Here is a 16,473-nt window from a genome sequence, read left to right on the forward strand (position 1 = left end):
AACTGAGAGACTAGTTCGTGTAGAAACGGACAGACAGACAGACGGACATGCTCATATCAACTCAGGAGGTGATCCTGATCAAGAATATATATACTTTATAGGTTCGGAGATTTCTCCTTTACTGCGTTGCTCACTTTTGGTCAAAATTATAATACCCTCTGCAAGGGTATAAAAAACCCGCCTCAACGAAAAAAATCATCTTTAAACATCTTCATTGGTTATAAAGTTATGCATCTTTAAATTTAAAGTTTGTTTTAAATTTTTTTTTACGTAACCTTAAGGTTTTTTGAAAAGTGTAGAACAAATATTTGTTGTATTTAAGTAGCACTACCATACCACCTAACTCAACCCCTAAATACTTGGGAATGACGTTGGATAGGCGTCTAACATGGAGGACCCATCTACTGCGCAAACGAAAGCAAGTACAGGAAAAGTTGCGGCGGCTTTACTGGTTGATTGGACGAAAGTCAACCCTGAAGCTGAGGGTAAAACTACTAATATATAAGTCAATAGTGAAGCCAGTTTGGACGTATGGTATCCAACTGTGGGGTACAGCGAGTCCAAGCAATATGAAAGTCAATCAGCTGGCACAGAACAGAGCTCTCAGGACGCTGTCTGGGGCTCATACTTACCATGACAATTTGACTATTCATGCTCAACTGGGCATCCCTACAGTCAGCGCTGAAGTTAGAAGATTCGCCGCTAAATACAAGGACAGACTAACACGACATCCCAACACATGTGCCACCAATTTGCTTGACAGCAGCACCACCATCAGAAGTCTCAAGAGGAAGCATCCACTGGATTTACTAAATTAACTTTTTAGATTCATAGCTTGTATTTATCAAAGTCCTATTGTCAAGGTTCACTTAAAATATTGAATTATTGTCCCTAACTGAGGACAGATTGTAAATAAAACTTTCAAATGTTACAACAAAAAAAAAAAAATTTAATAATTAAATTCGGAGCACTGCAGCTAATTTTCTATTTGTTTAAAGAACGATTAATGTGTTATTTGTTTAAGAGGAAGCTCTACCGCCGTTCTCAATTAAAGGATGCTGCCTTCATAAATGGGAGTTTTGATTTGGGTCATATACTCATATAGCCAATACTTCCTGCCACACCATTGTATTTTAAAGGAGGAAGTTCAACAACCAAGCATAGGGTTGTTTTTGATGGATCTGCTGTCACCACTTTAGGATATTCATTGAATGACGTGTTGACGTCTTGCCCAGTTATTCAGCCAAAGTTGCTGCATAGAATATGCGATGCGTTAAGGTTCCGATGCCATCGGGTGGCCATTACTGTAGGTATTACTGTAGATATTTGCAAAATGTATCGTTGCGTTGTTTTTTTTCCGAGGAAAGCTATCTGTAATGCATTCTTTGGCGGGACTTCACCCGGGATGAGTTGCAGGTTTTTAAGCTGGATACTGTCACCTATGGAACGAAGCCTGCCTCATTTTTATCAGTACGGGCAATGCATCAATGCATACATCGAATTTTATTCGTCGCGACTTTTATCTGGATGATCTATTTTCCGGAAACGACTCTATAGATAAAGATTCTCGACAAAGGCCAATTTCGGTTAAAGAAGTGGTGCTTCAATTTGGCTGTGGATCCTGAAACTGACCCCTTACTATTATCGTATGAAAGGATTTGGTCAATCTCAAAGCCCAATAGGCGCATCATTCTGTCTACAGTCGCTCGGCTGTATGACCCAATGGGGGCCGTCAGCCAACGGGTACAACAGGGGGACCTACGCGCAAGCAATTGCGTGCCGTAACTGTGTACACCGCTGGTAGTGCGACTATACTCTCCACGTGAGGGCGGCTGGTAACAGGTCCCGGTAAGGTCATGTCTCTGCCGAGGATGCTGGCTAATGGTAGTCGGGCGGGGAGAAGAACACTCCCTTCCTTAAATTACCCCTATCCAAGGTGGAACAGCATATGCCGAAGGATGCGTGTCCGAGGGGGGGCTCGGACGCTAATATGCGAACTCTGGGGGACAGGCCGACCTCCCAGTTTTAACCAGGCTTATCGTGACAAGCGGGCTATGTCATGATGGACGAACCCCTTCCCGCCTACTCGTGGGACCAAACATGAATAACACTCTACAAAATAAAAACCAAAGCGGAGAGCGGAACTCCCTAAAAAAGACCGGAAATGGGGCCAACGGCCCGTCAAACTCCAAGGCCCTCAAAAGCCAAGGAGTTGCTGAGATGGAGAAGTCCCCCACAGAGGGACAACATCTGGAGGCGGGACGCGCCGGTGCGGTGGAGGTTGCCAAGGCAACTTCTTCCAAAGCGGGGCTAGCTATGGGACCACCGAACGGTGTGGAGAGGAAGACCCCAGGGTCAACCTCTAAACCAACCGGCGGTGCCCCTAAGGCGAACCCTGGTCCGGAAGCGTCTCACTCGACGCAGCGTAAAGGATCCTACAAGGACAGAAGAAGAGCAGCCTTCATTCTGATGAGGGCGGACCCATCGGTCGAAGCCAACCCGGACCAGGCCGAGATTATTAAGTGGGCAAGGGAGATCCTACCCGACTTCAATCCGGAAAAGGCGGGAGAAAGGCTGGATCCGAAGAGACGCACTGGGTCAGACCCTGCCAAGGAGGCCGCGCAAAGCGCGAAGAGGCAGAGGTCCACAGAGGGAGAAGCCCCCCAGGCCAAGAAGAGGAAGGCCCAGCCGCAGCCGCCCAACCGCTCGTTCGCTGAGGTGACGAAGGGAAGAACCCTAATTGGAGTCCTGGACAAGGGCTCCAAGGATGGGCTCATCCCCAAGGAACTCTGGCGACGAGTGGTAAACGAGTTGCATGGGCGCTTCGTGGAGGAGATGCTGCGAAGTGGAGGACCCCCACCTGAATGCGAAGACGCAGGATGGTACCAGGGTAGCGTCAAGGTGATTGCTTGCCAAGACGCGCGATCGGTGGAGACTTACAAGCGGATGATTGCATCGCTTGGAGAGGTCTACCCTGGAGCTAAGCTGGTGGCGGTTGACTGGGACGAGATCCCCAGCAAACCGAGGGCGCGAGTGTGGCTCACAGAAAAGCCAGCCGACCCTAAGACCATCCTGACTATGCTTAGGATGTGCAACCCGACGCTCCCCACGGCGGACTGGAGAGTCGCCAAGGTCGAGGAGGCGGTGGGATTGCGGAGGCAGGTCGTCCTCACACTAAACGAGGAGACCGTAAAAGCCCTGGAGAGGACGGAGCACCGGCTTAAATACGGATTCGAGCATGTCTCGGTCCGTATATATAAATCTGATGCGAAGGCCAAGCCAGGAGGTATTGGTCTGGAGGCAGACACGCAAGAGCCAGACTTGGAGGAGCCGACCGAAGAGGGGCACCCGGAGGAAATGTCGGATGAGGAGGAGGACATTCTAGAAGGGTACACCTCGGAGGAGAGCGACTTGGCAAGGGCGCTTGGTGGTGTCGGAATGGAGGACTCTCTGCTGGGCTCCGAGACGGAGGCAGAGATAACTGTGGTGGAGGTTTGTAAGGATGTCCCTGACGATCTTACAAATAAACCTCCACCACAGTAAAGCAGCGTCAGCTGCCCTCCTTCTCCACCTCGCCGAGAGTGGAGCAGATGTGGCCCTCATCCAGGAACCCTGGATCCTAGGAGACAGGATTCTTGGGCTGGGGGCGTCGGAGTTCAGGCTCTGCAAAGCCAACACTACAGGTAAAAGGCGAGCCTGCATCCTCGCAAAAAAGAACCTTAACCTCTTTTTGCTACCCAATTTCAGCAATGAAGACCACGTAGCCGCAGCCGTAGAGAGCCCAAATGGCCCTCTAAGGATATGTTCGGCGTATATGGGCCACGACCAGGAGGCCCTTCCCCCGCACCCGCTGATTAAGCAGCTGGTGGAAGACAGCAGGAAGCACAAGATCGACCTGATCATAGGTTGCGATGCTAACGCCCATCATCATCAGTGGGGCAGCACTGACACAAACGAGAGGGGTGAGTCAATCTTCGATTTTATCCTAGGCTCCAATCTTTTGGTGGGTAACAGGGGTACAGAACCCACTTTCATAGTCAAGAACAGAAGAGAAGTACTTGACGTCACTCTTTACTCTGAATCCCTAGCAGACAGGATTGTTAGATGGGGAGTCCTAGAGAAACACTCATTCTCAGACCACCGATACATAGAATTAGTGGTCAATTTCGAGAACTTTAATCGACTAACGGTACGCAACCCGAGAAAAGCGAACTGGGAGTTATATAGAAAGAAGCTAGATAGTTCCTTGGGAAATCCTCCAACAGGGAATGTGGATAGTAGGGCAGCCCTGGATGCCATGGTGGATACGCTCACGGCAGCGTGCGCCAGGGCATTCAATAAAGCTTGTCCCAAAATCAGATCGGGCAAAAGCAAGTCAAAGAAACCACCATGGTGGTCGCAAACACTTGCGCCTTTTAAAACCAAGGCCCGCAAGGCCTTCAATTTTGCCAGAAAAACAAACTCGGAGGCAGCCTGGGAGTCGTAAAAAGCGGACCTTAGGCGATATAATAAAGAGCTTGGCAAGGCAAAAAGAAATGCCTGGGCCGAGTTCTGCACGAACATTCAGGAAACATCAGAGGCCTCTCGACTCAGGAAGGTCCTTGCAACTACTGCACCAAATGTAGGATACATTAAAACCTCAGAGGGCAACTGGACATCGTCCAGCAAAGAAACCCTAGAGGCTCTCATAGAGACACATTTCCCGGGATGCTCTCGAGAAGACGCAACCCTGGAAATGCAGACACAGGGGAATAGCCCACCCACCAACAATCCACTTGAATACCTATTGAATGATAGATATCTCAGCTGGGCAATAAATAGCTTCAAGCCCTTCAAATCCCCAGGTCCAGATGGCATTGTCCCGGCTCAACTAATTAAAGCCGGTCCCAACCTGAAATCATGGGTCAAGACAGCTTTCTCAGCAATCTTCAGGATGGGCATCGTACCCCAAATGTGGTTGCGGACGAAAGTCGTATTTATACCCAAGGCGGGAAAACCATCTCACTGCACCCCCAAGGACTTCAGACCAATAAGCCTGTCGTCCTTCCTTCTCAAGACAATGGAGAGACTAATCAGCCTCCATATTAATCTTACTATAAACCCAGATGATATCTCGGGATCACAACATGCGTATAGGAAGGGCCGATCCACGGAAACGGCACTCCACGAAATCACTACTTTTGTCGAGAAGGCACTTAGTGATAAGGAATACGCACTCATTGCTTTTCTAGACATAGAAGGTGCGTTCAACAACATCCTACCAAGCTCGATAACCAATGCGCTGACAGGACTAGGAATAGATAATCAATCCGTACGCCTTATTAAGCAGATCCTGGTAAACAGGACTGTTGAGGCGTCACTAGGAGGAGAATCTATTCATAGATACGTCAGAAGAGGCACCCCGCAAGGAGGCGTACTCTCACCCCTACTCTGGAACGTGGCGGTTAATAGCCTACTGCGATCCCTTGAAGGGGGTGGTTGCAAAGTTATCGCTTACGCGGATGATGTCGCAATTGCCTTCTCAGGAAAATTTCCCCAGACTCTATGTGACCGCATGACGGACAAACTTAGGGTCCTCTCAACGTGGGCAGCTAGAAATGGACTAGGTGTGAACCCATCCAAAACAGAGCTCGTCCTCTTCACCAGGAAGTACAAAATACCAAACTTAAGGCTTCCAAAACTATTAGGAGAAACACTATCTCTTAGCGATAGCGCCAAGTACCTAGGGATTACGCTAGACAGGAAACTGGACTGGAAATCAAACACTATGGATAGAGCCAACAAAGCTACAATCGCGCTCTATACTTGCAGAAAAGCCATTGGTCTTAAATGGGGAATGTCACCAAAAATAGTAAGATGGCTTTATACAGCGGTCATAAGACCCATCCTCTTCTACGGGGTGGTGGTATGGTGGCCCGCTCTCACCAACTCCACAATCAGGGAGAAGCTTAGGAAAACGCAAAGGATGGCGGAGGTCTGTATCACGGGCAGCCTACGTACCACTCCTACGGACGCACTAGACTTCATACTCGACCTTTTACCAGTAGAGATAGTGGGAGTCAAGATGGCCACGCTATCGGCAATCAGGCTACGAGAGACGGGCGCATGGAAAAGGACTGACTACGGACATACCAAGTTAGATCTGCACCACTGCACGCCAACGGGGTCTACAGACTACTGCGTACCTGTCGATAATCCCACCTTAAAAAAAAAGGTCTACATTCCAACAAGGGAGGAATGGGACACACAAATCCCGGGACCAGCCGGTTCCCTCCATATTTACACAGACGGTTCAAAATTGAATGGCCAGGTGGGAGGCGGTTTCCATTGCGAAAAGCTGTGTTTAAATGAGTCCTTCAGACTCCCAGACCACTGTAGTGTTTTCCAAGCAGGAGTAATAGCTATCGGAGAAGCACTCAGATCCCCAGCACTTATTGGTAATCAGGACACAATCTGTATCTTCTCAGACAGTCAAGCGGCACTCAAAGCCCTTGACGGTCTTTCATCCAACTCCAGGACAGTGAATGACTGTCGCAGATCTCTTAACGAGATGGCAGAGCAGCATGACATACACCTCATATGGGTGCCCGGGCATAGGGACCACGAGGGTAACTGCGCCGCCGACGAACTAGCAAGAGCAGGTACTACCAATCCTCTCCTACCGGAGAAGGAACCAGTAGGTATCCCCTTAGCTACGTGTAGGCTAAAATGCAGGGATCACTTTGACCGCGCATCACTGCGGAAATGGAGAAACCTCCAAAACTGCAGGAACTCCCGCATGATATGGCCAATCCGATCTAGGAAGAGGTCAATGATGCTCATCGCCCTGAATAGGCAGGACTGTAGTCTGGCGATCAAGGCCATTACGGGACATTGGTTAATAGGAGCACACGCGGCTAGACTAGCGGTGCCTCATTATGACTACTGCAGGAGCTGTGGAGACGAAGAAGAGGAAGAGACAGTCGCACACCTCCTGTGTCAATGCCCTGCACTGGGGCGCATCCGACTCAAATTCCTGGGCGCAGCAATACTTACAGACCTCGCGGAGGTCGCTCCACACAGACTCGTAGCCTTCATCCGTAAATCCGGATGGGACCGCGAGCCGCTTCAAGAAGGATAGAGCACCCTTGGGCACATAAGTAGTGGGAAGGGAGAGGTCCTTTTGTAGGATCCTTGCCTGTGCGGTATCACAAGGAGCCCTAGCGGCTCAAGTGGATGGGGATCAGAAACCGGCCCTCATCGCCGCCTCAACCTAACCTAACCTATGACCCAATGGGTCTTGTCGGTCCTGTCATTGCCAAAGCGAAGTTCTTTCTCCAAAAGCTGTGCCGTGAGAAATTGTCCTAGAATGAAAGTCTTCCTCAAGCTCATCACTCCAACTGGCGCTCCGAATTCCCTAGATGGGCGCTAATATCGAAATCCGAAGTGGAGATCCGTGCTTTTGTGTCGTGTCCAAGGGCACAGGATCTGCAAGCTATTTATTCTGCTCGAAGTCCCAAGTTGCGCCTTTAAAGAATGTTACGGGGCCGACGCAGAGGGCAGAGTTGTTGGCTTGAATATTGCGGAAGTAGCGCAGTTGATGGTCTGCTTTGGGGAATATTTTTGCTGGTGCGATTCTGCTGTGGCTCTGTCTTTGATTCGAGAAGAACCCTCTCGGTTTAATGTTTTCGTCTAGTTTAATTTTTAGTTTAATAAAACCAAGGACTCCTTTAGCCCTATGAACCATTAAGGAAATATGGTCGGCAAATTTAAGTTTAATGTCTAATAGAACGCCGATATCATTAACCTGAGCCAATTTCGCTATGGGTATGCCATAAAGGAACCATCAGTCTAAACATAAACATAAGTCTAAAGCCCGACCTAACGAATGTCTTACATGGGTAATTTGACCGGGACATGTCAAACATTCCCGCGGTGAAGTCATGGTGCGTGATAAGTGATAAAGATGGTGAGCTATCGACGTTGGACCACTTTATTTCTGGGATATTAAAGTCGCCCACAGCTACGAGCTGGTCACGATCAGTCATAAGATTAAAAACGGATTGAATAGCGGACAAATGCTGCCAATAGGTGAGCGGTTCAGACGAATGCGGTATATATGAACATGTAATGTATAAACATTTCACGGATAAAATGATTTTAATGCAAATAAACTCTATGTCATCAAACTCTTGTGATTTCACCTCTTCAGAAGCAAGAATGGAGTCTACCGAAATGAGGACTCCATCCCCCTTTCGCTGAGGTCGATCCCTTCTAAAAGTGGTGTACTTACTTGGAAAAACTTCAGAGCGAAAGATCTCCGGCTTTAACCAAGTTTCTGTAAAGGCTATAATATGGGATGCAAAGTAAGAACTATCAGAATATAGTTTGGGGAGTTTGCTACATAGCCCCCTAGTATTCTGATAGGTAAGTGTTAATGACGATACTAGTTTTTGGGCTAGTCGACGAAAAAGAGGTGGAAGGTTGGTCAGTGGTTCTAATATGTGGAAGTCTAATATGTCCCACTGGTTTTAAAACTTTTTTCTTTACAGTACTAGGCTGATGTTCTTGGACGAAAATGTTCTCTGGCCAAAAACTTGAAGAACAAATCGTCTTGAACATCAGCGCAGGCACACGTATCTTGAAAGAAGACTTGCGCCTTACATAATTATATTTAAATTTCGCTATGTCTTCCACCTTTATATCGGCTTTAGTTTTGGCCTTGATATAAGCCGAGATATCAATCCCTGAAGTATCAGGGGCAAGCCAAGAAACAAATATATGTTTCGATGGAGAAATCACCTGTAAGGGTTTTGGTGTTGCAGGTGCAAGAATGCAGCATCAGTCTGTGCCTTTGGAGAGTGCAAAGGAAAAATGCAGAAATAGAGATAAGACGGGGAAGAAGCAGACAAGCTAGTGAAGACAAGCAGACAAGCTCTTTAAAGAAAGCTAGTGAATCGAGCGGCCGAGAGAGAGTCGGCTTGCGATGAAATAAGCTTCTTGTACATACGTAAGCCTAATAAATAAACATTACACTAAACATTACATTAACATTATTTAAACATCAACATTAAACGCCGTGCTGCTGCCTGACCCGACAGTAATATTTTTCTTTAAATTTACAATTGTAAAATTGTTTAATTTTTCATTATGCCCGGCTAATAAAATTTCAAGGGGTCCGTCCGGAATTTTGTCATCCGACACGTCCACTTATTGTTATAGAATGCAAATAAAAACAAGAAAGGGAAGCTAACTTCGGGCGGAGCCGAAGTGTATATACCCTTGCAGTTAAAACCGGATATTCATCGCAAACATCGGATATAGTTGGCCGCTCCTTATGGGAATATGAATATATAATCCACTTTATTACAATACAAAATCTAAAAAAAGTCCCAAACTTCTATCTTCAAACATACCAAAGTTGGTATTTCTACCAAAAACCATTTCCGATCGTTCAGTTATATGACAGCTATAAGATATAGTCGGCCGATCGTTATGAAATTCAGTGGGTCGGATAAACTGACCAAAAATATAATCTGTACCAAGTTCCAGCTTTCTTTCTTCAAAAACACGAAAGTTGGGTCATTTCCGATCGTTCAGTTATATGGCAGCTATAGGATATAGTCGGCCGATCCTTACGAAATTTGGCATGCCGTATTATATTGCCTCATGTAAAAATAGCGCTCATGTAAAATTTGAACTCTCTAACTCTAAAAACACCGAAGTTATACCATTTCCGATCAATCAGTTATATGGCAGCTATAGGATATAGTCGGCCGATCCGGGCCGTTCCGACTTATATACTGCGTGCAAAGGAAAGAAGGGTGTGTGCAAAGTTTCAAGTCGATAGCTTTAAAACTGAGAGACTAGTTTGCGTAGAAACAGACAGACGGACAGACAGACAGACGGACAGACGGACAGACGGACATGCTCATATCAACTCAGGAGGTGATCCTGATCAAGAATATATATACTTTATAGGGTCGGAGATGTCTCCTTCACTGCGTTGCACACTTTTGGACAAAATTATAATACCCTCTGCAAGGGTATTATAATAATTATAAAGTAATTATGAAAAGTAAAAAAAAAAGTATAAAAGTAAAAACTTTAAAACTGAGAGACTAGTTCGTGTAGAAACGGACAGACAGACAGACGGACATGCTCATATCAACTCAGGAGGTGATCCTGATCAAGAATATATATACTTTATAGGTTCGGAGATTTCTCCTTTACTGCGTTGCTCACTTTTGGTCAAAATTATAATACCCTCTGCAAGGGTATAAAAAACCCGCCTCAACGAAAAAAATCATCTTTAAACATCTTCATTGGTTATAAAGTTATGCATCTTTAAATTTAAAGTTTGTTTTAAATTTTTTTTTACGTAACCTTAAGGTTTTTTGAAAAGTGTAGAACAAATATTTGTTGTATTTAAGTAGCACTGCCATACCACCTAACTCAACCCCTAAATACTTGGGAATGACGTTGGATAGGCGTCTAACATGGAGGACCCATCTACTGCGCAAACGAAAGCAAGTACAGGAAAAGTTGCGGCGGCTTTACTGGTTGATTGGACGAAAGTCAACCCTGAAGCTGAGGGTAAAACTACTAATATATAAGTCAATAGTGAAGCCAGTTTGGACGTATGGTATCCAACTGTGGGGTACAGCGAGTCCAAGCAATATGAAAGTCAATCAGCTGGATAGAACAGAGCTCTCAGGACGCTGTCTGGGGCTCATACTTACCATGACAATTTGACTATTCATGCTCAACTGGGCATCCCTACAGTCAGCGCTGAAGTTAGAAGATTCGCCGCTAAATACAAGGACAGACTAACACGACATCCCAACACATGTGCCACCAATTTGCTGGACAGCAGCACCACCATCAGAAGTCTCAAGAGGAAGCATCCACTGGATTTACTAAATTAACTTTTTAGATTCATAGCTTGTATTTATCAAAGTCCTATTGTCAAGGTTCACTTAAAATATTGAATTATTGTCCCTAACTGAGGACAGATTGTAAATAAAACTTTCAAATGTTACAACAAAAAAAAAAAATTTAATAATTAAATTCGGAGCACTGCAGCTAATTTGCTATTTGTTTAAAGAACGATTAATGTGTTATTTGTTTAAGAGGAAGCTCTACCGCCGTTCTCAATTAAAGGATGCTGCCTTCATAAATGGGAGTTTTGATTTGGGTCATATACTCATATAGCCAATACTTCCTGCCACACCATTGTATTTTAAAGGAGGAAGTTCAACAACCAAGCATAGGGTTGTTTTTGATGGATCTGCTGTCACCACTTTAGGATATTCATTGAATGACGTGTTGACGTCTGGCCCAGTTATTCAGCCAAAGTTGCTGCATAGAATATGCGATGCGTTAAGGTTCCGATGCCATCGGGTGGCCATTACTGTAGGTATTACTGTAGATATTTGCAAAATGTATCGTTGCGTTGTTTTTTTTTCGAGGAAAGCTATCTGTAATGCATTCTTTGGCGGGACTTCACCCGGGATGAGTTGCAGGTTTTTAAGCTAGATACTGTCACCCATGGAACGAAGCCTGCCTCATTTTTATCAGTACGGGCAATGCATCAATGCATACATCGAATTTTATTCGTCGCGACTTTTATCTGGATGATCTATTTTCCGGAAGCGACTCTATAGATAAAGATTCTCGACAAAGGCCAATTTCGGTTAAAGAAGTGGTGCTTCAATTTGGCTGTGTATCCTGAAACTGACCCCTTACTATTATCGTTTGAAAGGATTTGGTCAATCTCAAAGCCCAATAGGCGCATCATTCTGTCTACAGTCGCTCGGCTGTATGACCCAATGGGTCTTGTCGGTCCTGTCATTGCCAAAGCGAAGTTCTTTCTCCAAAAGCTGTGCCGTGAGAAATTGTCCTAGAATGAAAGTCTTCCTCAAGCTCTTCACTCCAACTGGCGCTCCGAATTCCCTAGATGGGCGCTAATATCGAAATCCGAAGTGGAGATCCGTGCTTTTGTGTCGTGTCCAAGGGCACAGGATCTGCAAGCTATTTATTCTGCTCGAAGTCCCAAGTTGCGCCTTTAAAGAATGTTACGGTGCCGACGCAGAGGGCAGAGTTGTTGGCTTGAATATTGCGGAAGTAGCGCAGTTGATGGTCTGCGTTGGGGAATATTTTTGCTGGTGCGATTCTGCTGTGGCTCTGTCTTTGATTCGAGAAGAACCCTCTCGGTTTAATGTTTTCGTCTAGTTTAATTTTTAGTTTAATAAAACCAAGGACTCCTTTAGCCCTATGAACCATTAAGGAAATATGGTCGGCAAATTTAAGTTTAATGTCTAATAGAACGCCGATATCATTAACCTGAGCCAATTTCGCTATGGGTATGCCATAAAGGAACCATCAGTCTAAACATAAACATAAGTCTAAAGCCCGACCTAACGAATGTCTTACATGGGTAATTTGACCGGGACATGTCAAACATTCCCGCGGTGAAGTCATGGTGCGTGATAAGTGATAAAGATGGTGAGCTATCGACGTTGGACCACTTTATTTCTGGGATATTAAAGTCGCCCACAGCTACGAGCTGGTCACGATCAGTCATAAGATTAAAAACGGATTGAATAGCGGACAAATGCTGCCAATAGGTGAGCGGTTCAGACGAATGCGGTATATATGAACATGTAATGTATAAACATTTCACGGATAAAATGATTTTAATGCAAATAAACTCTATGTCATCCAACTCTTGTGATTTCACCTCTTCAGAAGCAAGAATGGAGTCTACCGAAATGAGGACTCCATCCCCCTTTCGCTGAGGTCGATCCCTTCTAAAAGTGGTGTACTTACTTGGAAAAACTTCAGAGCGAAAGATCTCCGGCTTTAACCAAGTTTCTGTAAAGGCTATAATATGGGATGCAAAGTAAGAACTATCAGAATATAGTTTGGGGAGTTTGCTACATAGCCCCCTAGTATTCTGATAGGTAAGTGTTAATGACGATACTAGTTTTTGGGCTAGTCGACGAAAAAGAGGTGGAAGGTTGGTCAGTGGTTCTAATATGTGGAAGTCTAATATGTCCCACTGGTTTTAAAACTTTTTTCTTTACAGTACTAGGCTGATGTTCTTGGACGAAAATGTTCTCTGGCCAAAAACTTGAAGAACAAATCGTCTTGAACATCAGCGCAGGCACACGTATCTTGAAAGAAGACTTGCGCCTTACATAATTATATTTAAATTTCGCTATGTCCTCCACCTTTATATCGGCTTTAGTTTTGGCCTTGATGTAAGCCGAGATATCAATCCCTGAAGTATCAGGGAGCAAGCCGAGAAACAAATATATGTTTCGATGGAGGAATCACCTGTAAGGGTTTTGGTGTTGCAGGTGCAAGAATGCAGCATCAGTCTGTGCCTTTGGAGAGTGCAAAGGAAAAATGCAGAAATAGAGATAAGACGGGGAAGAAGCAGACAAGCTAGTGAAGACAAGCAGACAAGCTCTTTAAAGAAAGCTAGTGAATCGAGCGGCCGAGAGAGAGTCGGCTTGCGATGAAATAAGCTTCTTGTACATACGTAAGCCTAATAAATAAACATTACACTAAACATTACATTAACATTATTTAAACATCAACATTAAACGCCGTGCTGCTGCCTGACCCGACAGTAATATTTTTCTTTAAATGTACAATTGTAAAATTGTTTAATTTTTCATTATGCCCGGCTAATAAAATTTCAAGGGGTCCGTCCGGAATTTTGTCATCCGACACGTCCACTTATTGTTATAGAATGCAAATAAAAACAAGAAAGGAAAGCTAACTTCGGGCGGAGCCGAAGTGTATATACCCTTGCAGTTAAAACCGGATATACATCGCAAACATCGGATATAGTTGGCCGCTCCTTATGGGAATATGAATATATAATCCAATTTATTACAATACAAAATCTAAAAAACGTCCCAAACTTCTATCTTCAAACATACCAAAGTTGGTATTTCTACCAAAAACCATTTCCGATCGTTCAGTTATATGACAGCTATAAGATATAGTCGGCCGATCGTTATGAAATTCAGTGGGTCGGATAAACTGACCAAAAATATAATCTGTACCAAGTTCCAGCTTTCTTTCTTCAAAAACACGAAAGTTGGGTCATTTCCGATCGTTCAGTTATATGGCAGCTATAGGATATAGTCGGCCGATCCTTACGAAATTTGGCATGCCGTATTATATTGCCTCATGTAAAAATAGCGCTCATGTAAAATTTGAACTCTCTAACTCTAAAAACACCGAAGTTATACCATTTCCGATCAATCAGTTATATGGCAGCTATAGGATATAGTCGGCCGATCCGGGCCGTTCCGACTTATATACTGCGTGCAAAGGAAAGAAGGGTGTGTGCAAAGTTTCAAGTCGATAGCTTTAAAACTGAGAGACTAGTTTGCGTAGAAACAGACAGACGGACAGACAGACAGACGGACAGACGGACAGACGGACATGCTCATATCAACTCAGGAGGTGATTCTGATCAAGAATATATATACTTTATAGGGTCGGAGATGTCTCCTTCACTGCGTTGCACACTTTTGGACAAAATTATAATACCCTCTGCAAGGGTATTATAATAATTATAAAGTAATTATGAAAAGTAAAAAAAAAAGTATAAAAGTAAAAACTTTAAAACTGAGAGACTAGTTCGTGTAGAAACGGACAGACAGACAGACGGACATGCTCATATCAACTCAGGAGGTGATCCTGATCAAGAATATATATACTTTATAGGTTCGGAGATTTCTCCTTTACTGCGTTGCTCACTTTTGGTCAAAATTATAATACCCTCTGCAAGGGTATAAAAAACCCGCCTCAACGAAAAAAACCATCTTTAAACATCTTCATTGGTTATAAAGTTATGCATCTTTAAATTTAAAGTTTGTTTTAAATTTTTTTTTACGTAACCTTAAGGTTTTTTGAAAAGTGTAGAACAAATATTTGTTGTATTTAAGTAGCACTGCCATACCACCTAACTCAACCCCTAAATACTTGGGAATGACGTTGGATAGGCGTCTAACATGGAGGACCCATCTACTGCGCAAACGAAAGCAAGTACAGGAAAAGTTGCGGCGGCTTTACTGGTTGATTGGACGAAAGTCAACCCTGAAGCTGAGGGTAAAACTACTAATATATAAGTCAATAGTGAAGCCAGTTTGGACGTATGGTATCCAACTGTGGGGTACAGCGAGTCCAAGCAATATGAAAGTCAATCAGCTGGATAGAACAGAGCTCTCAGGACGCTGTCTGGGGCTCATACTTACCATGACAATTTGACTATTCATGCTCAACTGGGCATCCCTACAGTCAGCGCTGAAGTTAGAAGATTCGCCGCTAAATACAAGGACAGACTAACACGACATCCCAACACATGTGCCACCAATTTGCTGGACAGCAGCACCACCATCAGAAGTCTCAAGAGGAAGCATCCACTGGATTTACTAAATTAACTTTTTAGATTCATAGCTTGTATTTATCAAAGTCCTATTGTCAAGGTTCACTTAAAATATTGAATTATTGTCCCTAACTGAGGACAGATTGTAAATAAAACTTTCAAATGTTACAACAAAAAAAAAAAATTTAATAATTAAATTCGGAGCACTGCAGCTAATTTGCTATTTGTTTAAAGAACGATTAATGTGTTATTTGTTTAAGAGGAAGCTCTACCGCCGTTCTCAATTAAAGGATGCTGCCTTCATAAATGGGAGTTTTGATTTGGGTCATATACTCATATAGCCAATACTTCCTGGCACACCATTGTATTTTAAAGGAGGAAGTTCAACAATCAAGCATAGGGTTGTTTTTGATGGATCTGCTGTCACCACTTTAGGATATTCATTGAATGACGTGTTGACGTCTGGCCCAGTTATTCAGCCAAAGTTGCTGCATAGAATATGCGATGCGTTAAGGTTCCGATGCCATCGGGTGGCCATTACTGTAGGTATTACTGTAGATATTTGCAAAATGTATCGTTGCGTTGTTTTTTTTTCGAGGAAAGCTATCTGTAATGCATTCTTTGGCGGGACTTCACCCGGGATGAGTTGCAGGTTTTTAAGCTAGATACTGTCACCCATGGAACGAAGCCTGCCTCATTTTTATCAGTACGGGCAATGCATCAATGCATACATCGAATTTTATTCGTCGCGACTTTTATCTGGATGATCTATTTTCCGGAAGCGACTCTATAGATAAAGATTCTCGACAAAGGCCAATTTCGGTTAAAGAAGTGGTGCTTCAATTTGGCTGTGGATCCTGAAACTGACCCCTTACTATTATCGTTTGAAAGGATTTGGTCAATCTCAAAGCCCAATAGGCGCATCATTCTGTCTACAGTCGCTCGGCTGTATGACCCAATGGGTCTTGTCGGTCCTGTCATTGCCAAAGCGAAGTTCTTTCTCCAAAAGCTGTGCCGTGAGAAATTGTCCTAGAATGAAAGTCTTCCTCAAGCTCTTCACTCCAACTGGCGCTCCGAATTCC

General features: G+C 44.3%; 2 protein-coding genes across 7 annotated transcripts in view; one reads left to right on the top strand and one right to left on the bottom strand.

The window, feature by feature from the left end:
* The window catches only part of Myo81F (Myosin 81F), a 550,527-nt gene that overhangs the window by 202,467 nt on the left and 331,587 nt on the right, over positions 1-16,473 (bottom strand). The window lies entirely within an intron of this gene.
* Positions 2,531-3,831, top strand: LOC138926338 (uncharacterized). Its single transcript, XM_070280083.1, has 2 exons — positions 2,531-3,683; positions 3,748-3,831. The coding sequence occupies exon 1, from the start codon at positions 2,836-2,838 to the stop codon at positions 3,541-3,543; it is 708 nt and encodes a 235-aa protein (XP_070136184.1). The 5' UTR covers positions 2,531-2,835; the 3' UTR covers positions 3,544-3,683; positions 3,748-3,831.

Source organism: Drosophila bipectinata, chromosome 3L (assembly GCF_030179905.1).
Source record: "Drosophila bipectinata strain 14024-0381.07 chromosome 3L, DbipHiC1v2, whole genome shotgun sequence".
NCBI lineage: Eukaryota > Metazoa > Arthropoda > Insecta > Diptera > Drosophilidae > Drosophila > Drosophila bipectinata.